This window comes from Medicago sativa, chromosome 3 (genome assembly GCF_051527215.1).
Source record: "Medicago sativa cultivar Bolivia chromosome 3, Bolivia_mono, whole genome shotgun sequence".
NCBI classification, from domain to species: Eukaryota; Viridiplantae; Streptophyta; class Magnoliopsida; order Fabales; family Fabaceae; genus Medicago; species Medicago sativa.
In genome coordinates this window covers 6,542,518-6,563,793 of record NC_140751.1, presented here as the reverse complement: position 1 = coordinate 6,563,793, position 21,276 = coordinate 6,542,518, and the positions used below count along the sequence as shown (strand labels likewise).

Sequence of the window (21,276 nt, the reverse complement as noted above, 5' to 3'; positions counted from 1 at the left end):
CCGGGGAAGGAACGACAGAACAAAGAGATGGGTCAAGAGCCAGAGAGAGAAGGTGTGAATCAAATGAGAAATGGCACATGACAATCTTTTAATCTCAACCACTTAGGTTTGATCTAAGGGCTGAAAACCATTCCTATCATTCTCACATAACTATAGCATTCTCACTTGATATGCCCCCATATATATATATATATATATATATATATATATATATATATATATATATATATATATATATATATATATATATATATATATATATATATATATATATATGGGATAGGATCAAATGACACCATGGTGTCAAATTAAATTTGACACCAAATCATAACCATTAATCCAACTTTAATCCGACGTTTCTCATCAATTCATTAAATGCTCACATGCTTGATCAAATGATCCAAATTTTAATTTTAGAAACAATTTATTCTTTCTTCTCTTGATTAATTTTTACCAAAAATTCTCTGATGGTATATTATTAATGGTTTCTTTACACTATTCACTGTCATCCTTGTTTTTTTAAGGCTTATCATCGTTATTTCTTTATTCCTTTTTTTTTGAAAGAGTTATTTCTTTATTTCTATTAACCTTTTTTATTTTTCTTAGAAGAACCCAAAGAAAATTGATTTATAAAGAGATGCAGGGATAATGAATGAACGATGTCACCAAAAAATTAAAAAGAACATATTCTACTATATGAAGGCAAAACACAAATGCTAGAACACTCGATACAAGAATATCAGCAGCATGAACTTAAGAATAATACCATCCAACAAATGAAAGAGTAGCCAATAAAAATAGGATACAAAGATGATCGAACAAATATTAGTAAATAGGATCTCTAAAAAAAATAGTAGAGAGAAATCAAATGGCAATCATCTACCTATTGGTGTAAAATATAACGAAAATGGTAAGTAATTAACCAAGAAAATAAAGAATAAATTATTTCTAAAATTAAAATTTGGATCATTTGATAAAGCATGTGAGCATTTAACGACTTGATGGGAGACGTCGGATTAAAATGGATTGATGGTTCCAAAATTCCTGGATACGTCATTGATTCCAAAAACTACCAAAACCCACAATTCGTACTATAGTTGATACGAACTCCCCGATGACCATCATATACTATCTCCATATAAATTGCACAACAATTTTGGGGTTAGTATGAATAGACAACAATAACCATAATATGAAAAGTGAAGACCAAATGAAAATGTTAGAATGCTAGACTATTTATAGTCAGAAAAAATGTTCCTAGACTAGAACTAATTCAAATGAAACATTTATAATATAAAAAATTGCATAAATTACGCCACAAACCGTAAAACCTTGCTTGTAATGTCACATTGCACATTATGCGATGATTTAGGTTATATTATCCGAGATAATTCCCACAATATTTTGGATGATATAATCTGAACCAGTCCTAATATGTGTTGAAACTTAAAGTTTGAAGGATTTGACAGAGTTCAGATTATATAATATAATCTGAACCGTGAACACATGGAATTTTTTAAAAATCTGACAATAATTTAAATTCTACAACGACAACATACATTAAACATAACAATTTCAACAACGTAAAACAACATAATAAAACACACACGATTATAAATCAGCCAAATTTAAATCTTCATCTGATCTATCCATGCAAGCCATGATTTCTTTGTAGGTCCCAGACTAAATCAAACTTTTTTGAATATCTTGGAAAGATCTAACCAAGGAATCATCTAACTCGATCAATCTCTTTGAAATATGCTGACCAAATATAGAGAACACGAGTCTCACGTCATCTGGATGAACTGGACACTTCCATATGAGTCCACTAACGAACGACAATACTCAACATTGTCGATCATTCGTGTGTCTATGTGGTTGAACGACCGTTAATTTGGTTCAGCCAGTCCTTCAAGTTAGATAGCGTGACATCAAGCGACATCAACATGGAACCTAAAACAGTTTAGGTTTTGTGTATGCCACTGTTCATGCCATTTTAATAGTGTACGCCACTGTTTTGTGTTATGCAAAAACTAATTAAACACTAATCAGATTGAATAATTGTTCAAATCATGTAATCCGAACGGAATATTTTCAGAAATCAGACGCGTTAAAACTCAAAAAAGAGAAGAGTGGGATCAAAAATAGTTTAAAAATAAAAATTAAACCCTTCAAAAAAAAATATTAAAAAAATACACACATTGTTATTCGCTCCCCCACTCCTCCAGTGATATACAATGCTACACTTCTCTTCCTAATTTCTGAAACCCTAATTTCTGATTCAATTTCAATCATTGATCGTTAAAACCCTAACCAAAACCCCCAAATTTTCATCTCAATCTCTCTCTACGTTCAACAATGGCTTCTTCATCGAGCAGCGGGTTAACATTCAAGCTCCACCCACTTGTGATCGTTAACATCTCCGATCACTACACTAGGGTTAAGTCTCAGATGAACCCTACTCTCGCTCCTCACAACAACGCCACCAACAACGGCGGTGACGGTGTTGTTTCTTCTCTTCCACCGCCACGTGTCTTTGGTTGTGTCATCGGTGTTCAGAAAGGTCGCACCGTTGAAATCTTCAATAGCTTTGAACTTCTCTATGATCCTTCTACTCATTCGCTTGATCGTCCTTTCCTTGAGAAGAAGCAAGAACTCTGTTCAGTATTCCTTTTTTTTATCCCTCTTATTTTCTCTAATTGTTTTTATGCTTAGTTTAATTTGATTTTTTTTTTCAATTAGGGTTTTAACATGAAATTTATCTTATAAATTTGAGTTTAGGGCTATGTAGCACCAACACTTCAATTGAAGATGTATCCCTGTCCGACACACCACGCTGACACATGTGATTACATTCAGTTTTGTCACTGTCAATGTCATGTCCGGTGTTGGTGTTCGTGTCGGTGCTTCATAGGTTTGGGGGTTGTTTGATAAATTGTTTTTTCTAATTAGGGTTTTAATATGAAATTTATCTTATAATTTTGAGTTTGGGCTTTGTAGCATTGGCACTTCTGATTAAAGACGCGTGTCTAACACCTACCGACTCCGACACGACACCAACACATGTGATTACATTAAATTTTGTCAATTTCTTAAATCATTACGAGTGTCAGTGTCAATGCCATGTCTGATGTTTGTGTCAGTGTTTCATAGGTTTGGGGGTTGTTTGATTAATTGTTTTTTTTATTTATTCATGCAAGTTTAGTTTCTTAAATTTAAGGTGATTTTTTCAGATAAGAAGGTTTTTCCACACTTCTACATATTGGGATGGTATTCAACTGGAAGCGATGCAGAGGAATCTGATATGCATATTCACAAAGCTGTGAGTTTGCTTTATTGTTGTTCTGTGTCTTAATTTAACCACAATTGTGATTGTTTTCTATTTTTTGGTACTGGAACCCTTCCTCCTGTTTAGAGTTTGCATTGATGAATGTTGTTGTCTATTGTTCTTGTTTTGTATTTCTTGCTAATTTTGTCGTATTGGTAGTTGAGAGAGACGTTGTTTTTGGTTTGAAGCTTTGAGTTGGTATTTTAATTTTGAAGCTGCCAATTGTAGGGTTAAAATTGTAGGTTTAGGTTAAGGTTCATGCAAATTCCATTGGCATCATTCTGTTCGTTATGTTAGTTTGGAGTAAATGAATATTGTTTTGGGTTTTGATGCGTTGTGGTGGATGTGCACTGTGAGATTTATTCAGCTAATGATAAGTTGTTTACTAGAATTAAAATTAACAAATGGGGCGTTGGTTAGCTGGACTTATTTAAATTTTGCAATTACATACCCTGGCCGAGAGATTAGCTTATTTATCTTAGCTACCGACACTATTGTTCTGCAGTTCCCCTGTAATGATGTATTATCAAATCTTCCTTTGTATTATTATGAATTCCATTATGCTCCCTTTTAACTGTTATTATTAAAGGAGTGCTAGCAACACACTCCTATTGGTTGAAATTGACCTAAGTTCCACTAATTCATGTGGGTCCCACATAAATTTAGTGAACCCATATGAGTTTTGACCAATAGGAGAGTCGGTTGCTACCATAGTTCTTCTTCTTATTCTTATTATTATTACTAGTCAGAGTGATGGAAACCAACTGGTCTTAATAATTATTATTTCTATTAACTAACTGACCAACAACTAACTCAGCCCAACTAACTAACTCACCAACTTAACATTCCTCTCAGATAACTAACCTATCATAGAGGTATAGAGAGATGATGAAAATTTGTAGGCCAAACTTTTGAGGAAGATTTTGTAAAAAAATGTAAACTCTATATTTAATTCTGTGTGTCTATAATTAGATCACACACCTTGTATTTACAATGGTTATACAATAAATGCATTGAATGTTTAATTAGTAAGCACTAGCCTAGGAAGTTGTATAGTCTAGGAGTAATAACAATCAATCTAGGAAGTTATACAATTAAAGGAATATCTAAAGATTCTTAATTTTAACAGATTTAAATATTGTCTATCATTAGATTTAGACTCAGACATGTATTTTTGTTTTTTTGAAAGAACTCAGACATGTATTTACATTGCTGTGCTTTTGTTCATTTGAAATTCTCTTCAAGCTACTTTAATTCCTTATTCCATCCAAAACTCTGCTGCAACAGTTGATGGATATCAATGAAAGTCCAGTTTATGTTCTTCTGAACCCTGCAATCAATCACTCACAGAAGGATCTCCCCGTCAGTATATTTGAAAGTGGTATGCAATCTTCATCATCGTGTTATTTAGTGCCAACCATTTGTGATCTTCCTCTCAACCACTGATGCAACTTGCAATTACAACAATAAAAAAACTTCAAGAAGGAAAGAGCTTTAGCTACTTGAATTATATTTCTATTCTATAATTTTCTTTTTTTCATAAAAGAATAGATTTTATTTGAGAAAGGGATGGAAGTTCAAAATATTAATGGATGAGTCCTTAACAAGGATAATACAAAAATAGACTATCCCTTTACATATCCAAAATAGAGAACGTAGCAGTGTGACACTTAAAACCGAGGTTGGAAATTTTTATAGAAAGGATGGAGCATGTGAAACAGAGGCTTCCATTTGAAGCAAAGGCTGCTTTGCTGTAGACTCATTTCTAATTGATTTCTATTTAAGTTTGCATTTAATCTTTCTGGCCGGTACTCTTAAGGAGGCAGAACCCTATTTTGGTTTGTTTTATGTATTTTGCTTAATGTTTTGGCTGCCATTTTTCCTGCTTCTTGTGCTGAGAGTAATTCTGTGTTATTGCTGGTGCTTGCTGTTGCAACTTCAGAACTGCATGTCATAGATGGGATTCCACAGCTTATCTTTGTCCGCTCAAGCTATACTATTGAGGTTAGGCTTTTATAACTGCTGTTGTCCTTTTTCCATTTATGAAGCCTTAGTACCTCAATAAATTATTGATTTGGCCCCCCTTCCTTCTTCTTGCTTTGCTGAAGACTGTTGAAGCAGAACGGATCTCAGTTGATCATGTTGCTCATCTAAAGCCATCTGATGGTGGTTCAGCAGCTACACAATGTGCGTGGTTTTCCTGTCTCTTCTTTCCATTACAGTCTTGTTATCTATCATTAAGTTTATTTTTGGAGAAGGGAAACGATTTTGGTTTCTGTTTTTATTGTTATGTGTGTGGTTTCTGTTCTTATATTGAACTTCACATAGCTTGTCACAAATCTGGATAATGTATATTCTTATATTGAAACTTTACATCGCTTGTCACAAATCTGGATAAAAGGTGAGAGTTGTGTTGGGCACTCAATGTTCAACATGCATTGTTGTCTAATCTGAATGTTTTTAATAGGGATGCTATATCAAGCGAAAAATCTTCGATGAAAATGTGGTGAAAGCATATGTGCATCAAGCGAAAAATCTTCCATGAAAATGTAGTGAAAGCATAGCGATTATGATAAAAATACACAGTAAAAAACAGGACTCTGTAGAATGTAATAAAAGTAGTTAGATATATGTCAAGATTAAACTTAAAATATCATAATACACACACACACACACACACATATATAAACTTAGTAGTTGATGTCATAAGTTGCATAATGTAAATTCACTATAAAGTAAATTATTAAGCTCAAGTAACTACTTATTGATAGCAAACCTGACAAAATACTAATAACCAGGGAAATTTCTAAGAGATGAAATGGACAGCATATAAACAGAAAACAGAGAGAAGAATTGAATATGAGAAGAAGAAGGGATAGAGAGATACCAGAGAGACGTGATAACAGAAAGAAACTAGAATTAAACGTTTGTTCACCTAAAAGGAAAGATTTCCCGGGAAAGTGGTAACCAAAGATGGAAGAGGAAATACCTGAGTGAAAATGGAAGCGGCTGATTGAGTATAGACTATAGACAGCTGAAGAAGCGAGTCTTTTGTGCTTTAGGGTTTCAACAACTCATGCTCCGTTTTTAAAAAAAAAAAAAACTCATGCATGATTTATATTTTGAAATTGGGTCGTGTCAGTTAGGTATTCTATATCCTAACATAGACCCATCTTTTCTGTTATTTCTGGCTTCCCTGCCATTTCTGCCCATTGTGCTCTGAGCACCATGAGATTTTCAGTTAGGAAAGTGGCTGAAATTGTAAGATATTGAAAGGAATAGAGAAACACCCAAGTTTACTGAAATTTAGTTTTCATTAGAGCCAAAGGTTTTAAAGATGCATGTAGCTAAGCTGACTCCTACCTTTTATTTATTTTTAGTTATACTTATAACTAATATCTAATTATTCCGTTTTTTCTTTTGGCAGTGGCTGCTAACCTTACTGGTATACACAGCGCCATCAAAATGCTTCATAGCAGAATAAAGGTGCTACATCACTATCTTCTTGCTATGGAAAAAGGTATGAGGGTATCATGTCTCTGCAAAACTAGCATGATGATAATTTTTTTATATCTGAACTAGTCAGGCCTTTTTCCTTTTAAAAAAATAAATACTTGTTGGGCCTTTTGAGTTGCTAATACTTTACAAATAGTGCATAAAGAGTTAGATAAATAAAAGTGAGAATAAATACATCAGTGACAGTTTAAACTAGTTTTCTGTTATTTCAAGGAGGACTTTTAATACTTAAATCACATTTCAAAACAGAGTAATTGACTAATAATGCCCGTTGATTCTGTGAATAATATTTTCGTTTCCTGCTTCAACCATATATTATACATAGCCTACCTATATCGTATCTCCCTGAAGTAATACCATTTAAACCTTATTGTTTAAAAACAGGTGACGTTCCTTGTGAGAATTCACTATTAAGGCAAGTGTCGAGTCTCCTGAGAAGATTGCCTGCTATTGAATCTGGGAAATTTCAAGATGATTTCTTGATGGTGAGTGTTTGATTTTGAAAATTTCTCTATAAGCTACAACCTTTCTTTTTTTGGTTTGGGGAATGTAACCTTTGCAAGTAGAGGGGAGGGAGCATTGATAGGCTTCATTTTTTTTTTCTGCACGGTTACCGTACTTCGTTTATTTGAGTTTTTGTGTGCATAATCATATATATCATGGCATGAACTATGTTGGATATTAACAGAGACGGATCCAGAATTTTTGAATAGTGGGTGCACCATATATAAAAATTGGGTCTTGCTAACAAGTGCCCTGAGGGCATTGTTTAAGGAACCCAAAAAAAGAAACTATGTCTTGAAAATACAAGTCAAACACTTTTTAAAGTCATAACCGTACAATTTCCACTTTTAGATGCTTAAACAATGCCCTTAGGGCACTTGTTAGCATTTTCCATAAAAATTTATAGCAATAATAATTGTCCTTTATGATTTTTCCTATTATGGAAACTTAGAATGATTTTCTCATTTTCAATATCAATAAAAATATCTCTATATAAATAACTAAACAATCATTTAACCGATCATCTTTCATTCGATTTCGCATCCGATTCTTGATAATATTCATATTTTTAAGAAAGAATTTGAGATATATGATGATATGTGTAGGCCAAGAGAGAAATGATTTATGATAAGCGGGGGCCATGTGATCAAAATATCAAATATTAGTGCATTATACTATTAAAAAAAGTTTCTAAAATGTTTGTGTAGGCACAAGCTCACACATTCACCAACATACATCCGTCCCTGGATATTAATGCTTGTTAGAGTTTAGAAAATGAAATATGTACAGGGATTGATATGAGGAGAGTGGACTGAGCCAATGAGGGGGCAATCAGTTATTTGTATTGGGCACTTTGTAGTTTTCGGCTACACAGATAATGCTTTAAGCATCTCTCTGAGTTTGGCTCTGAGGTTACTATGATATGTTTCTGTATTAGTTCCTATTTTCAGTAATTAATGATACTCTCTGATTTTCTTACCTTGGGTGGTCTGTTTCTTACCTTCGAGTGGTCTCTAACACCAGTACAAATATAAGGACTATTCGCACATGAAACGTTGGTTTATTGCTATCATGATAATGTTTTTTCTGTGAAGATTCATGTTGTTTCACTATGGTATCTGAGCTGGATTGTGGGATTAATATCACAGTAAGATATAGCATAAAGGCTCGTATAATTTTTTTTATCTTACAATATCTTCTTTTCCTTGCAGGAATACAATGACACCTTATTGATCAGTTACCTTGCCATGCTGACCAACTGCTCAAGGTATGACGTACTAGTAACTGTTTCCATTGTTTTCTTTTTGGGTTTTGTAACAGTTATTTTAGCAAAACTACTTTTTATTTTAATCTCCTGAATCAACAAATCAAAGCGGTAGAAAAAATAAATACTAGGTTGCATTTTGACAAGCATTTGAGCGCTTGGGAAATCTTCCTTTAAAAGCTAGTTATCGGTGGGAAAAAACCAAACCACTTAAATGCTACACCGAGCATCTCATTGACATATTACTCATCGCGGGACTTTGGCACCCCATATTACCCACATCCATAGCACAGTTTTTCTTTCATTCCCTATACCCCATATTAACCACTTGCCAAGGGAGAGTCATTTGATTAGAGTCTATTCATACGTATATCTTAATGGATGGATTATATTATGTCGCTATGCTCGATCTTGCATGGTAGATTCATGAAGCCCCATTTACCATATATCCTGTTAGGAACTCAGAACCTAACGGAGAAAATAACACAACAACACTTAATAAATGGAATGTATTATTGACGAAAAAGGAAAATTACAGAAGACTGGTACTCCTACCGCCCAGAGCTAAGCTCCTCCAGTCCTCCTAGATAAGAGATGACTCTTTAAAGCTCTTCCCTCTCTCCTTTGCTCACCCTCACCCTGCTGCGTCTTATTATTTCCCTCTCCTTTCATATGTTTTGATAACATCACTCTGCATCTAATGGGCTTGTGCAAGTGCAACTGATTAGCCAGTTGTTTATCTGGGCCCAATTCTCATTTGAGATCTTAACATCCTTCTTATTGGTCTTCTCCCTGTGACCTTTTTTATACCCGTTTTAACAATGTTGAACAACTTTCTTCACTTGTCTTGTATAGAGGTCATTGCAGTCTTCCGGTCATCTTATTGTATGCATACTGTATATAGGTCATTGAATGGATGCATCACAACATCCTTATTTCCGTGTCTTTTATCTTTTTCTCATGAATATAATTTTTGTTAAAAAATTAGTAGAAATATGTTGATGGGTGGATTAGGTGTGTTGCGTAACATTTTCCATGAGATATGTGAATATTTTTTCAAAACTAAGGAACTTGAATGTTATTTCAGTTCAGACTAAGGAACTTGAGTGTTATTTCAGTTCAGAATTTTAACCTTGTATTGTATCAATGTGTTATTAATAAATGCTCTTTCTCTGATATGTCTTCCTGTAGTGCAATGAATGATTTGGTGGACAAATTCTCTACTGCTTATGATAGACATACCAGAAGGGGTGGACGAACTGCTTTCATGTGAATGTCGCCTTGTTGCTTGTTTCTAGATGTCTTGCTTTGGACAGCTTCGACGCACTTTTCCAACTCTGTAGGCACAAATTTTTGTCTTCTTCTCTTTGCTGCTTAGGCATTGGTTATTAAAGCTTAATATTGCTTGGATTTGAAGAGTATAGGGAGTAAAAAAAGTTCGTGGGAAATGACCATATTGCCTTGCCCCCACCTCCAAAGAAAAAAGGAAATGTGTTAGTTTTTACATTTCTGTAACAAAATTGCAAGTTGAGGGCACATGAGTTCATGTCATGATACGAGTTTTCATTTTGATTGTTTGTTGAGCCACCACCCTTCATTATCTTGTACGTTGCGTGCAAAATTCTTTTGCATTTCTTGGCGGCATAGGATTTTTACTCTGTTAAATAGAACATCTGAGCTAGTTTCAACTTTTTTCCTTTCTAAAAATATAAAAATATCCTTTTTATAAGTAATATCCATGGCTCTTACAATAGTTTAACATATTAATTCTGTAATTTAATCTCTTAAAAGTTTTCATTTAGCTATTCTATAAACAACTATTAGTTTATTAACAACATTTCAGTAAGTTAAGAAGCGCAAGTCAATTTTAACATAGAAAGGAAGAAATGACTCCAAAAAGTGTATTCCATTTATATATATATAGGTAAAATTTCAAGTCGAATGTTTTTTTTGATGCCTAAATCTGATTAAAACACGCTATAATATCACATATTTGGAAGCATGTATAAAAAAAATCAACCTTGTGATAGCAAAGAGCCGCGTGATAACTTCCAATTTTGTTTCTTGAATTGCAAGAAAATCAACCTTACGAGTTCTAATCAACTCCCAAATTTTATTTTTCTTCAATACTCCTCCAAGCCCTCTATTATTGAAAGTTGTAATTATCACAATTCTCCCTATAGCCACTTTACCATCCTCCAACTGGACATTATTGAAAGTTGTAATTATCACAATTTTCCATAACCACTAAATTTTGCACCACCTTACCATCCTCCAACTGGACATTATTGCTCCCTCATAACATGTAATGGAGAAGCCTCCAACTCCTCCATCATAACATTATTGCTCCCTCGATAGAGTCTTTGGCACGAAGGAATCGAGTGTGCCTGTTTGCTCTTCCCACCCCCTAAAAATTTGATACAACAAGCAATAAATAAGTGAGAATTCATATTGGGCTTTTTCTGATCGTAAAGCAGGCCCATGTACCAACAAGAGAGGACCCACCGCTGCCACCTCACCATTCTCATATTGCTCTTCCCTCCCTCATCGTACTTAGGTTATTGCAGAGAAGACGACAGAACCACTAAACCCTCTAATCCCCATTTTTTTTCCTCACCAAATCGCTGCTAATAACATCATGGACAGCGAGGGTAACCACCAACGCGACGCCGCTTCTTCTCCTTCATTGACTGATGAAACATTAGCCAAAACCCTAACGTCATCGCTGTCATTTCACGCGCCATCGCCACTTCCCACACTTCCTTTGGATCTCATTTCAGAAATTCTAACTAGACTTCCAGTGAAGCTCCTCCTTCAACTTCGATCTGTCTGCAAGTCGTGGAATTATCTAATCTCCGATCCAAAGTTCGCCATGAAACACCTCCGCCTCTCAAACACGCACCTCGTCCACACCTCAATCAACTCCTATAGCTCAAGCAAGTATGTTCTAAAGTCTTACCCGCTCGACTCCGTTTTTGCTGATTTAACCACCAACCCCATCGCGCAGCTAGAGTTTCCTTCCGACATTTCTGTTTACCATGTTGGCTCATTCAATGGCATCCTATGTCTTGCTAGTGATTATGGAGGCTACATGATTGTTCGATTGTGGAACCCTTCCATTAGAAAATTCAAAGAATTGCCCTCTCTTGAAAAGCAACAAAATCATCTTCGTCAGGATTTAATCTATGGCTTCAGCTATGATGTTATTACTAATGCTTACAATGTGGTGGTTGGTTTACGCGTACGTGATATGAGTGGTCATTTTGTTGACAACCATGAGGTGAAGGTTCATACTTTGGGCACCAATTCTTGGAAAACCATTCAAAAATTTCCTTTTGGTTGTGTTCCTTTGCAACTTTTGGGAAAATTTGTGAGTGGCACGATCAATTGGTTGGTCTATAATGAATATGATAAAGAAATTCAAATTGTTTCTCTAGATATGGGAAACGAGTCTTATAAAGAAGTTTTGCTGCCGAAGGAGGTACATGCATCTACTTTACATTTTCATTTGGGTGTGTTGAGGGATTGTTTGTGCCTGGTTTTTGGTCATGATGTTTGGATTATGAAGGAACTTGGAAATAAAGACTCTTGGACTAAATTGTTTAGTGTTTCTTACATGCGAGATCATCCTTCATCTTATGCCACTATCGAAGTACTACATATTTTTGAGGATGGTCGTGTGTTGTTAGATTCTATTTCTACAAAGGAATGGACAAAGAAGTTGGTTTTTTACAATTCTAGAAATGGTACAACTAAGTTTAGTGAGCCGAAGATCATGCACGACGTATGTGTTGAGAGTTTGATATCGCCTTGTTCTTAATGGTAGAATGTAGATGTGGTGCTATGTCACTTGAGAGTGAGATTAAACTAAAACCTATATGTCAATTTCTATTTAGGATATTTATTTTTTACTTGTTCTGATTATTGGTTACTTCATGGATTATTGTTAAGGTTCATTTGAATATGCAGCTTGATAAATTGCAGTTATTTTTATTTATTTGTTTGTTAGAAGGTTTTGTTCTCTCATGCATTTCATTTTATATAGTTCAAAATCATGCATTGATTTACTTGGTTTGAGGTTAGATTTTCTAATATCAACTTAGATGCTATGCCAAAATCATGTTTTTATCATGCCGTCATTGTGAAAATAATATGTCATGCCTTTTACTATTTAGTTCTTCTCAACATGACTTATCCCCATACCATTTTTTCTTACTTTTTCTGTTATCCTTAATGGAAGGGAAAATTTCTGCTAAATAATGTGGAGACCAAGTTCAAGTCCACATTCTGTCCAAAACATGAACATTGAATTAAAATGAAAGAGAAGGATGAGGAATTAGTTCATGAATTTGACTTCAAAGCCATTTTTGGGATGTACTTGATGTGTGTCCTCGTATTAACAATATAACATGATGCTGTTTAGACTGAATATGATGGTTGCAACTGAAATTGTGTCACAAATAGATGTTTCTAGACTACAACTTAACCTAGACATCAATAGAACAATCTAGAAACATGTAGCAACTTTAAGCTATTCTAGTTTTTTCTAATAGACATTGTCATTTTTTGAACTAGAATATTCTGGAAATATGTATCTATTTCAACAGTTATTGTGACCTTGGACATGTCAAACGTGATGGGTCAACATAGGATAATCGAACGTTGTAAAAGGATGGTAGCCACATCCTTTGATTGTGGCAGGCCAAACTACCTTCATAAAACTAAACACTACGCTAAATCAAAAGTAGTTAGGAGAGTGGATGATATGTCAGGAATGAGGAATCTGGATTGAGTCAGGGTGTGGCGGAGCATCATATTCTGCAACGAAAGAGAGTATGAAATAGGAAAGGAAAGCACCAACCGAAGAATATACCATTTTGATATGCGGATATTGCTATAATGAGCTGCCTGTGATGACAACAAAATTGTCTATTAAGAAAGATTGTGCAAATGTTGATACGGTAATAAGAGCACTTGATAAAATATGATAAACTAAATGTTAATCATTATTTTTATTCTAACAACCAGTTAAAAGTGTTTGTTATTGTTGGATAAATGGATTTTTCGTATTGTTGCCAAGTTTTTCAAACAAAATTCTGATGTTGGCTGTTGCACACCATAATAACGCACCCACTATGCTGCTGTTGGAATTATTTGCATATTATATATGGTTTATGTTCTCATATATCATTCACTGTACTAAAACATTATATTATGTGTAGTGTGGATTGGTTTCTTCTCTAATATAAATGCCAATGCCTTCTTTACAAATGACAGTTTTGTATCAGCCTGCACCAATTCTGCCCCATTTGTGATTACGTGGACTGCTTTCCAGTCTTGCAGCACCACTTTTGGCTGCATAAACACTGAATTTTGCGCCTCAATTGTATTGTTTCAGAGTGTATTGTTGCGTTGCTTCCAAATACTCCGCAAAATACAAGCAAACAGTGCTGCTTCATCCCCTGAGAGCTGCTGTGGTACCTTGAAAATAGTATCTGCTGCAGAATTTGAATCATCCCTGGCAACCGCAACAGTTTACGCAAAAGTAGACATGCTTGATATATTTTGACTATTGGGGCAATAAAGAAAATATGATTACTATCATCATCGTTTATGGTGCAAAAAACACAGTAGGTGGAAAATTGACTCCTTTTTCATGCAGTCAAAACCGCGTTGGAATGCACAGTCTACTAATTTGCAAAACCAGATTTTTAGTTTTCAGAGGAGCTTTAATTTTCCAAATCAAATTCAATGAGCCATCCATTCTGAAATGAGTGGTGTCAACAGCGATAAGCACTCCTTACCTTAACTCTCGATTTTTCTCAACGCGCCAAAATGCTTCATAGCAGAATAAAGGTGCAACATCACTATCTTCTTGCTATGGAAAATGGTATGAGGGTATCAATCATGTCTCTGCAAAACTAGCATGATGATAATTTTTTTGTTGTTTATTCCAGTTGTATAAAAGCATATTATTTATATCTGAACTAGTCAGGCCTTTTTCCTTTTAAAAAAATAAATACTTGTTGGGCCTTTTGAGTTGCTAATACTTTACCAATAGTGTTTAAAGAGTTAGATAAATAAAAGTTAGAATAAATACATTAGTGACAGTATAAACTAGTTTTCTGTTATTGCAAGGGGGACTTGACTTTTAATACTTAAATCATATTTCAAATATCAGTTTCAAAACAGAGTAATCGACTAATAATGCCCATTGATTCTGTGAATAATATTTCCGTTTCCTGCTTCAACCATATATTATACATAGCCTACATATCGTATCTACCTGAAGTAATACCATTTAAACCTTATTGTTTAAAAACAGGTGATGTTCCTTGTGAGAATTCACTATTAAGGCAAGTGTCGAGTCTCCTGAGAAGATTGCCTGCTATTGAATCTGGTAAATTTCAAGATGATTTCTTGATGGTGAGTGTTTGATTTTGAAAATTTCACTATAAGCTACAACCTTTCTTTTTTTTTTTTGGTTTGGGAAATATATAACCTTTGCAAGTAGCGGGGAGGGAGCATTGATAGGCATAATCATATATATCATGACAATGAAATGAAATGAACTATGATGGATATTAATGCTTGTTAGAGTTTAGAAAATGAATTGTGTACAGGGATTGATATGAGAGTGGACTGAACCAATGAGGGTGCAATCATTTATAGTACTTTGTAGTTTTCGGCTACACAGATAATGCTTTAAGCATCTCTCTGAGCTTGGCTCTGAGGCGGCTACTGCGATATGTTTCTGTATTAGTTCCTATTTTCAGTAATTAATAATACTATCTGATTTTCTTACCTTGGGTGGTCTGTTTCTTACCTTTAAGTGGTCTCTATAACACCAGTACAAATATAAGGACTATTCCCACAATGAAACGTTGGATTATTGCTATCATGATAATGTTTTTCTGTGAAGATTCATGTTGCTTCACTATGGTATCTGAGCTAGATTGTGGGCTTAATATCACAGTAAGATATAGCATAAAGGCTCATATAATCTTTTTTAGCTTACAGTATCTTCTTTTCCTTGCAGGAATACAATGATACCTTATTGATCAATTTCCTTGCCATGCTGACCAACTGCTCAAGGTATGGCATACTAGTAACTGTTTCCTTTGTTTGTTTTCTTTTGGGGTTTGTAACAGTTATTTTAGCAAAACTACTTTTATTTTAATCTCATGAATCAACAAAACAAATCCGTAGAAAAAATAAAAAAAAGGTTGCATTTTGACAAGCATTTGAGCGCTTGGGAAATCTTCCTTTAAAAGCTAGTTATCAGTGGGAAAAAACCAAACCACTTAAATACTACACCGAGCATCACATTGACATTCTACTCATTGCGGGACTTTGGCACCCCATAATACCCACATTCGTAGCACACTTTTTCTTTCATTCCCTATACTGCAGCTTTCCCTAGGAAAAGCATAACCACTTGCCAAGGGAGAGTCATTTGAGTAGATTCTATTCATACTTATATCTTAATGGATGGATTATATTATGTTGGTATGCTCGATCTTGCATGGTAGATTCATCATTCATGAAGCCCAATTTACCATATATCCTGTTAGGAACCCAGAACCTAACGAAGAAAATAACACAGCAACACTTAATAAATGGAATGTATTATTTACGAAAAAGGAAAATTACAGTAGAACGGTACTCCTACTGCCGGTTTATAGCAGAAAAGTTTCTAAATATCCTTCCCTCTCTCCTTTGCTCACCCTCACCCTGCGGCGTCTTATTATTTCCCTCTCCTTTCCTATGTTTTGATAACATCACTCTCCATCTAATGGGCTTGTGCAACTGATTAGCCAATTGTCTATCTGGGCCCAATTCTCATTTGAGGTCTTAACGTCCTTCTTATTGGTCTTCTCCCTGTGACCTTTTTTTATAACCCACTTAACAATGTTGAACAACTTTCTTCACTTGTCTTGTATAGAAGTCATTGCAGTGTTCCAGTCAACTCATTGTACGCATACTGTATATAGGTCATTGAATGGATGCATCACAGCATCCTTATCCGTGTCCTTCATCTTTTTCTCACGAATATAATTTTTGTGAAAAAATTAGTAGAAATATGTTGATGGTCGGATTAGGTGCGTTGCTTAACATTTTCCATGAGATATGTGAATATATTTTCAAAACTAAGGAACTTGAATGCTATTTCAGTTCAGAATTTTAACCTTGTATTGTATCAATGTGTTATTAATAAATGCTCGTTTTCTGATATATGTCTTCCTGTAGTGCAATGAATGATTTGGTGGACAAATTCTCTACTGCTTATGATAGACATACCAGAAGGGGTGGATGAACTGCTTTCATGTGAATGTCGCCATGTTGCTCGTTTCTAGATGTCTTACTTTGGACAGCTTCGACGCACTTTTCCAACTCTGTAGGCACAGATTTTTGTCTTCTTCTCTTTGTTGCTTAGGCATTGGTTATTAAAGCTTAGTATTGCTTGGATTTGAAGAGTATAGGGAGTAAAAAAAAGTTTGTGGAAAATGACCATATTACCATGCCCCCACCTCCAAAGAAAAAAGGAAATGATTTAGTTTTTACATTTCTGTAACAAAATTGCAAGTTGAGGGCACACGAGTTCATGGCATGATACGAGTTTTCATTTTGATTGTTTGTTGAGCCACCGCCCTTCATTATTTTGTATGTTGCGTGCGAAATTCTTTTGCATTTCATGGCGGGATTTTTAATCGGTTAATTAGAATGAACATCGGAGCTAGTTTGAACTTTTTTCCTTTCTAAAAATATAAAAATATGCTTTTTATTGGTAATAACCATAGCTCTTACAATAGGTTATCATATTAATTCTGTAATTAATCTCTTAAAAGTTTTCATTTTGGTCAAGTAGTCTAGTTGCTAGTTTTTTTTTTATTCATTTAGCTATTCTATAAACAACTATAAATTTATAAATGACATTTCAGTAAGTGAAGAAGCACAATTCAATTTTAACATAGGAATGAAAAAATGACACCAAAGAGTGTATTCCATTTATATTATAGGTGAAATTTCAGGCCGATTGATTTTTTTTTTTTTGATGCTTACATCCGATTAAAAAACACTATAATTTCACTTCTAAAATACCTCAACAAATATTTATATGGTGACAAAATTGGAAGCATGTACACAAAGTTTAATTATACACAATTTTTTTTTTTTTTTACAAGTTTATGTTACATATAACTTGATAGTAAAGACTGTAATAACAACTTCGAATGATGTGCTTGTTCACCTCAACTTGTTCGATTCTCCTCGGGTAGTCCTGTGTTTGGTTTAAGAGCTAGTTTTACTCCTTTATTGTTTTACCAAGTGGAAAAAACACTTTTTCTTGCGTTGAATGAGTTACCCCCCCCCCCCCCCCCCCCCCCCCCACAATAAAAAAAACGGTGTTTGCACCATATATAAATACATCGTTAAACAAAATGATTGGTGTCCAAATTACATTTCTCAAAGAAAATCATAGGCGATGTGTCAAATTTACACATTAACTTTTTATCTCAAATAAACTTTTCTTGAGGGTAGAATGCCGTCCCTAATACAACACTAAAATTTCGTGACATTAATTTGTAATGGATTTAGCCATGACCCAGACTCTGCAATGTTTTTGACCTAGAATTTGTATTTGTATTTTTTCACAAATGGATACATAATATATCCTTCACTAATGTTATGATCAGGGCCGGCCCATAGCCCGTCGAGGCTGGGCTATGACACCGGGCCTCAATTTTTTTGGGGCCCAAAATATTATTTTTTTGTTTCCAAGGCACGAAAATATTGGTTATATACTAATTAATGTGTGATGTTATCAAACGGATTGCAGTGCATCAGTGGCATGCCCGCTTTTTGATTCATGATTCAGTGGGGGTGGTCATGGGTTCAAGTCTTGCTTGAGTATTTTTTGTAATAATTTTCTTTAATGTTTTTTTTGGGGCCTAAAATTTAATTTTTTTTACATCCTTTAAAAACTAAAACCGGGCCTACGGATTTGTTAAGACGGCCCTGGTTATGATGAATCCACCTCGTGAGATCTCCTGACAATGTGGGTATGTTGGGACTATGATTCTTAATGTAGATGGCATTGCTTCTACAAATCCAGGGAAAGCAGGCTTTGGAAGTTTAGTTAGAAATCACAAAGTCTCATTTCAGTTTGCCTTTTATGAGTAGTGTGGGGGATATATAATGTTCTTCCCACCCCCTCAGAATTTGATACAGCAAGCAAATAAGTGAGAATTATTTAAATTCTCATATTGGGCTGGTTCTGATGATAAAGCAGGCCCATGTACCTCACCACTTAAAACCTGCTGACCCGCTTTCCCTCATCGTTCTTAGGTTATTGCAGAGAAGACGAGATAACCAGTAAACCCTAATCCCCATTTTTCTCCTCACCAAATCGGCGCTACAAACACATCGCTGCTGATAACATGGACAGCGACGGTAACCACCAACGTGACGCCGTCTCTACAATAGCCAAAACCCTAACATCATCGTTGTCGCTTCACGCGCCGCCACTTCCCACACTTTCTTTGGATCTCATCTCAGAAATTCTATGTAGACTTCCAGTGAAACACCTCCTTCAACTCAAATCTGTCTGCAAGTCGTGGAATTATCTAATCTCCGATCCGAAGTTCGCCATGAAACACCTCCGCCTCTCAAATACGCACCTCGTCCATCCCTCAACCAACTCCAATGTTCTACAGTCTTACCTACTCGAGAGTATTTTCACCGACGACGTAACAACCAACTCCGTCGCGCAGCTTGAGCTACCTTCCAACCAGTTTTCCTGCGCTGGCTCGTTCAATGGCGTTCTATGTCTTGTAAGTGAAAATGGAGGCTTCCTGAATATTCGATTGTGGAATCCTTCCATTCGAAAATTCAAGGATTTGCCCTCTCTTGAAAAGAAACCAAATCATCTTCGTCAGGATTTAATCTATGGCTTTGGCTATGATGTTATTACTAATGCTTACAAGGTGGTGGTTGGTTTAAGTGTACGTGATACTGACAATGAGGTCAAGGTTCATACTTTGGGCACCAATTCTTGGAAAACCATTCAAAAATTTCCTTTTGGTTGTGCTCCTTTGCAATTTTTGGGAAAATCTGTGAGTGGCACGATCAATTGGTTGGTTGCTAGAGAGTATGATAACAAATTTCAAGATTGTATTGTTTCTCTTGATTTGGGGAACGAGTCTTGTAAGGAAATTTTGCTGCCGAAGGAGGTAGATGTATCTACTTTGCCTTTGCGTTGGTACTTGGGTGTGTTGAGGGATTGTTTGTGCGTGGTGTTTGGTCATGATGTTTGGATTATGAAGGAACATGGAAATAATGACTCCTGGGCTAAGTTGTATAGTGTTTCTTTCTTGCGAGATTTTCCTTCATCTTTTGCCACTATTGAAGTACTACATATTTTTGAGGATGGCCGTTTGTTGTTGGATTGTATTTATGAAAAGGAACGGACACAGAAGTTGGTTTTTCACAATTCTAGAAATGGCACTTTTAAGTTTAGTGAGTCGAAAATCATGCGTGATGTATGCGTTGAGAGTTTGATATCACCTTGTTCTTAATGCTAGAATGTAGATGTGGTGCTATGTCACTTGAGAGTGAGATTAAACTAAAACCTATATGTTAGTTTCTGTTTAGGATATTTATTTTGTACTGTTTGGAGTATTGGCTACTTCGTGGGTCATTGTTAAGTAATGTTTATTTCAATATGCTGCTTGAGAAATTGTAGTTATTTGTTTGTTAGAAGGTTTTGTTCTCTCTGCATTTCATTTTATCTAGTTCAAAGTCATGCATTGATTTACTTGGTTTGAGGTTAGATTTTCTAATGTCAACTTAGATGGTATGCCAAAATCATGTTTTTAACATGCCCTGGTCATTGTCATGCCTTTTACTATTTAGCATTTTTTCTTGCTTTTTCTGTGAAGGGAAAATTCTGCTAAATAATGTGGAGACCAAGTTCAAGTCCACATTCTGTCCGAAATATGAACATTGAATTAAAATGAAAGAGAAGGATGAGGAATTAGTTCATGACTTTGACTTCAAAGCCATTTTTGGGATAACATAACACGATGCTGTTGACTGAATATGTTGGTTGCAATTGAAATTGTTTCACTAATAGAAACATGTAGCAACTTTAAGCTCTTCTAGTTTTTTCTAATAGACGTTGTCATTTTTTTTAAACTAGAATATTCTAGAAATATGTATCAATTATAACAGTTATTGTGACCTTGGACACGTCACACGTGATGGGTCAATATATGATAATCGAACATTGTAAAAGGATGGTAGCTACATCCTTTGTTTGTGGCAGGCCAAACTACCTTCATAAAACTGAACTCTGCGGTAAATCAAAAGTAGTTAGGAGAGTGGTTGATATGTCAGGAATGAGGAATCTGGATTGAGTCCGGAGTAAGTGGTGTGGCGGAGCATCATATTCTGCAACGAAAGAGAGTATGAAATAGGAAAGGAAAGCACCAACCAAAGAACATACCATTTTGATATGCGGATATTGCTATAATGAGCTGCCTGTGATGACAACAAAAATGTCTATTAAGAAATATTGTGTTGCCAAGTTTTTCAAGCACAATTCTGATGTTGGCTGTTGCAGACCATAATAACGTACCCACTATGCACAATTCTGATGTTGGCT

The 21,276-nt window shown here is 35.1% G+C and overlaps 3 protein-coding genes across 10 annotated transcripts; all 3 read left to right on the top strand.

The window, feature by feature from the left end:
• Positions 1 to 2,232: 2,232 nt before the first annotated feature.
• Positions 2,233 to 10,195, top strand: LOC146935263 (COP9 signalosome complex subunit 6a-like). Its single transcript, XM_085750447.1, has 9 exons — positions 2,233 to 2,659; positions 3,234 to 3,322; positions 4,616 to 4,709; positions 5,271 to 5,332; positions 5,437 to 5,515; positions 6,756 to 6,848; positions 7,229 to 7,329; positions 8,560 to 8,615; positions 9,804 to 10,195. The coding sequence occupies exons 1-9, from the start codon at positions 2,359 to 2,361 to the stop codon at positions 9,883 to 9,885; spliced, it is 957 nt and encodes a 318-aa protein (XP_085606573.1). The 5' UTR covers positions 2,233 to 2,358; the 3' UTR covers positions 9,886 to 10,195.
• Positions 10,196 to 11,172: 977 nt separating this feature from the next.
• On the top strand, positions 11,173 to 17,238 carry LOC146935262 (F-box/kelch-repeat protein At3g23880-like). 8 transcript variants are annotated; one of them, XM_085750446.1, is made up of 5 exons: positions 11,173 to 12,093; positions 14,011 to 14,502; positions 14,938 to 15,038; positions 15,652 to 15,707; positions 16,863 to 17,238. In XM_085750446.1, the coding sequence occupies exons 1-2, from the start codon at positions 11,251 to 11,253 to the stop codon at positions 14,179 to 14,181; spliced, it is 1,014 nt and encodes a 337-aa protein (XP_085606572.1). In that variant the 5' UTR covers positions 11,173 to 11,250; the 3' UTR covers positions 14,182 to 14,502; positions 14,938 to 15,038; positions 15,652 to 15,707; positions 16,863 to 17,238. The 8 variants fall into 8 exon arrangements, with proteins under 8 accessions (XP_085606572.1, XP_085606570.1, XP_085606568.1 ...); XM_085750444.1 differs by having other exon boundaries at positions 11,173 to 12,468; positions 14,011 to 14,468; XM_085750442.1 differs by having other exon boundaries at positions 11,173 to 12,468.
• A 1,714-nt stretch (positions 17,239 to 18,952) lies between these two features.
• LOC146935261 (F-box/kelch-repeat protein At3g23880-like) lies at positions 18,953 to 20,372 on the top strand. The gene has a single exon (XM_085750437.1). It carries the CDS (start codon positions 19,052 to 19,054, stop codon positions 20,186 to 20,188), a length of 1,137 nt encoding a protein of 378 aa, XP_085606563.1. The 5' UTR covers positions 18,953 to 19,051; the 3' UTR covers positions 20,189 to 20,372.
• The last annotated feature ends 904 nt before the right edge of the window (positions 20,373 to 21,276 follow it).